This window comes from Corvus brachyrhynchos, unplaced genomic scaffold (assembly GCF_000691975.1).
Source record: "Corvus brachyrhynchos isolate BGI_N302 unplaced genomic scaffold, ASM69197v1 scaffold264, whole genome shotgun sequence".
Classification (NCBI taxonomy): domain Eukaryota; kingdom Metazoa; phylum Chordata; class Aves; order Passeriformes; family Corvidae; genus Corvus; species Corvus brachyrhynchos.
The window spans coordinates 851,518-855,612 of record NW_008237648.1 but is presented as its reverse complement, the minus strand read 5'-3'; the positions used below and the strand labels follow the sequence as shown (position 1 = coordinate 855,612).

The following is a 4,095-nucleotide window of genomic DNA, read 5'->3' as shown; positions in this document are numbered from 1 at the left end:
ATTTTAAACATGGCATTCTTTTAAAGACCACAGTACACATCTGGAAGTATGAAGTCACCAAGCTTTCTTCTTCACTTAGTACCCAGGCCAATCTGTTTTATAAATTAAGCTTATGAATTATGATGACTGGTATCTCTCAGGTGACCTGTTCACCAGGTGAACACAATTTCAAACAAGTTAGAAATTGTCCAGAATTTTCCCCAAAAATGGCAATTAGGTTGAAATCAATGTGGTTTTATAAAAGTCAAAATTTTTGCTATGTGGTTTCCAAACCAAAGTTTTGAAACTTGCCTTGAAGCTTGCTGAACTTTAGGTAAAATGAGGATTAAAATGAAACTCCATGCAGAATATAAGATTATTTGGGTTTGGCCACACAAAATCCTTAACCAAACAATATTTTGGATAAAATCAATGGGTTGGGCTTTTTAATTGAACACTAGTTTTGGTGGTCCAAAGCATTTTAATACAGAAAACAACAGTTTAATAGAAAACTAAACTGAAATCCTTAGTACATTATTTCACTCTTCTTTTTTACAAAGAGCAATTTCTGCTAGCATCCAGAAATTGAGAAAGAATCTTTGGAAAAACACACAGGAAACACTTTTGAAATTTAATCATTCCAAACTTAGGGTAATGAAAAAACAAGTTGGTGCCTTCAACCCTCATGAAAGGATGTGAAAACAAACCAGTACAGCTTATAGGGGTTATTTATTTATCTATATACAATGTATGTAGATAAATAATCTAGTAAATTGAGCACTTGTAATTTGATTCAAGCACAGAAACGCTTCTCATACTCACAGACCTAAGTCTCAAACATGGAGCCAGAATCTTAATGGAGAAAATCGAACTATAAAATATATAAAACACAATTACTCGGACATTCAACTGTATTTTGTGTGCATAAGGTATGGGAAAATGAAGAGTCACTTTTAACAGATACTGCACACTTATACAACAGCACTGGACTGAAATGCATTTTGTGAAAGGAAGGTTTGCAAAGCAGACAAGTTCTTTTGTTTTGAGCATATGATCTTTATTTCAATTATTACATAACTTTAAGATTTCTGAGTTGAGTTTTTTCTCCTTCCTCCTACTTCTATTCCAAGTCTTGATGTTCATACTTTAGTTCCCACACTCTTCACAGGACGAGGAATTTATGTACATTACTCTGAAAGGCACCTCAATCAACATGACACCTTTATATTTATTTGTAAGATATCACTTGCACAAATTGAAGTGAGAGTGAGGAGTATACAGTGAACACAAGTCATCAAGAATAATAATTATAAAAGAGGAAAAAAAAAGAGTCTGGCATATGATAGTTTCTTCATTACTCCTTAGTATATTTATAATCAACCAATTTCCTTTCACATTTTCCAGCTCTATAAAATAAGACCTGTACATCCTCCCAGAGTTTGTTTGTAAGACATACAATTCCAAGTAGCCATGCTTAAAGGAGTTTTATAAACTATTTTATAATGTGGCATGATAATTTCCCTGTGCAGATAGTCACTGGACACATAAACTGTTTCTTTGCCAGAACAATACTTCCCGTTTTTGATAATGATGAATTTGACTAGCTTCTAGGAAAAGCTGCCACCTGGTTACATCCAAGATCAGTTCCTTTGCCAGTGATCTCTCCCAAGTCACAGGGTTCACAGATGAAAACCTCGAGTGTCCTGCACAAGACCTGAAGAGATATCACTTCCCCCACGGTCAGTATTACACACATACAGCTTTGCATAACTCTACCAGCCAGCTTTACCCATAGGAAAGTAACTTTACCCCTTTTGCAGACAAGGGGTCCATTTGCCTGGGAACTCTCCTGTTTCTGGGAGCTGCCTGTGAATTCCATGTTGATGAGGCTTGATGGAAGTAGAGTTTTCCACCAGCAACACTCATGGTCAAGACAGAAGCAGTGACTTGCAGCAGCAGCAGCAGCAGGCAGCTCTTTGTCCACAGGAGCACCTCAGTATCTCACTGGTTCCATTTCAGCAGATCTGAAATCTTTATGCCAAGTTCCTCTCTCCATCCTCCTTTCTTAGTGCTTAGGGAAGAAAGAAATGAAGAAAAAGAAAGCCCAGAGGAAGAACTTACACCAGGATATCACTTCTCTTGCTGCACCATACTACCAGTGTTATCATGGCACATGTCAACATGACTGGGATCAAGATCAGTGTTATGAGAATTTCATCCGGTGGATCTTCCCAGTGAACCTTCTCTGAAGTACAGTTTGAAAAGAATTGTTTATGAATTCCAGTGATAAAGCCTTCTGCAAGGGGGTTTGGCCAAAAGCAACTTGCATTGTTGGCTTCACGTTCTGTGCACTGGGTAAAGTTGTCATAATACCTGCAAGAAGAAAATTAAGAGAAGTTTAAATAGAATGTATATGCATATTCCACTTAGAGAAATCTATGGAATGCACCACACGAAATCTCTGAGAGTGTGTCTATCATGTAGATACTCTGCTGAAGGACCTCTAATGGAAGCTGTGGCTATTCACTGCACAGTTAGACAGAAGGAGAACTGACTCCATGTACTAATGCAACTGAGAGACTTCATGTGAAATTCTGAGATCCCAGATGGACAGTGGTCAAACCCTTGTCTTTTGGGTGCTGTTAATACAGCCAGGATCTCCTAATGCCACTTAAGTACAGAAGTCCCTCATTAGAGACACCTACAGACTCTTTAAAAAACATGCACACAAATGTGCCAAGAATAGGATATTCTGAACAAAATATGGGTCATTTATGCCTCAATTGCCACTGGACATGATGTTGTGGCGACAATTATGATGTGACACTAGGACTGAACCACAATATGCAGTACTGTGTAAAAATTTTGGTTCTGTTGCACTCTCATGCAGTAAGAAAATAATGGGAAAATAAACACAAAGAAAATCAGCTTTTGACAAAAGTCCTCTTCTTTCCAACTCCAGCAAATGCCCAGCAGGGAATAAATGAATAATTTCTAATTACATGTTTGCTTACGAAAGGCTGGGAACTCCTTGTAATACCTAGCACTTTATTTCAATGCTGCATGTGCTAAAATTTACCTGTCCAGGAATAACTTGTATTTATGAGAATTGGCTACCCCTCAGGAAAAAAAAAAAAGGAAACAATAAGCCTAAATGAGTAATCATATGGATTTTGTGGTGTTATAAGCCAAAGAAATTCAGAAAGTGAATGGATATGGGCAAGGAGATCAGAAATTAGGAAGACGAAGAGTGTCTGGTCAGTGCATGAATAAGGCAAGAAGTAAGGAAGCTGAATTATTTTCTGTTGCATTTCTTTTAGTCCTGCGTGACTCAATAAACTCCCTTCAAAGGGGAATTAAAAATAAAAAGGAGAGAGCAAGAATCCACATGACACCTCCAGGGACAGCATCCTGTATTATTATAGCATTTGAAGACCCTACTCTCCCTTACAGTCCATATATATATGGTAACTCCTGATGAATTACTCGTTCTGACATTAAGTCCTACAGGGGACTAATGTTGACTCAATCCTTTGCTGTAAAGTAGAGGAGAAGAGACATTCAGTGTTTGGGCCAAGAATGAAGTCTTCTGTCTACTGTGTGTCTGTAAGGGGAAATGTCTGCCTGCTCATGCTACAAGCACACAGGTTGGGAACACAGCCTGCTGAGCATCTAAATTCTCAGGGCTGTGTTCACAGAAGAAGAAAAAGTCTCACAGAAAGGCCCTTCAGCAAGTCCCTTGCAGTTCTCATTCTCAAGGAGTTTGAGCCAATACTGCTTCATTCATAAGCAAATACACTGGACAATCTAACAAAGCCAAACTCTGGCATGAAGATGCATATATGCACAATGTATGTATATTTTAAGCAGAGCGACCAGAAAGGAAGCTTTTGTGACATCAGCAGCCACAGGAAAACAACAGGAAATAAGCTAAAAATAAAATACAAATATCAGCTGTTTGCTATTTTAGAAGTGTCGTTCTTCTGTGTGACCTGGTGGCATCCATTCTTTATGTCCTTGAACTAAATTAGAAGCTGGAGATGTCTAGCTGAATGTGGGAGATACAGTCCCAGAGGACCTAAAGAACAACACATCTAAAGGAAAGGCTATAAGGTT

General features: G+C 38.1%; 1 protein-coding gene across 1 annotated transcript in view; it reads right to left on the bottom strand.

Annotated features, from left to right (window-relative positions):
* Positions 1-1,011: 1,011 nt before the first annotated feature.
* RAMP3 (receptor activity modifying protein 3) overlaps positions 1,012-4,095 on the bottom strand; it is a 24,738-nt gene continuing 21,654 nt past the window's right edge. Inside the window, exon 3 of the mRNA XM_008631954.2 lies at positions 1,012-2,352. Coding sequence (XP_008630176.1) covers positions 2,097-2,352 — 256 coding nt within the window. The 3' untranslated portion in view covers positions 1,012-2,096. The remainder of the gene's footprint in view (positions 2,353-4,095) is intronic.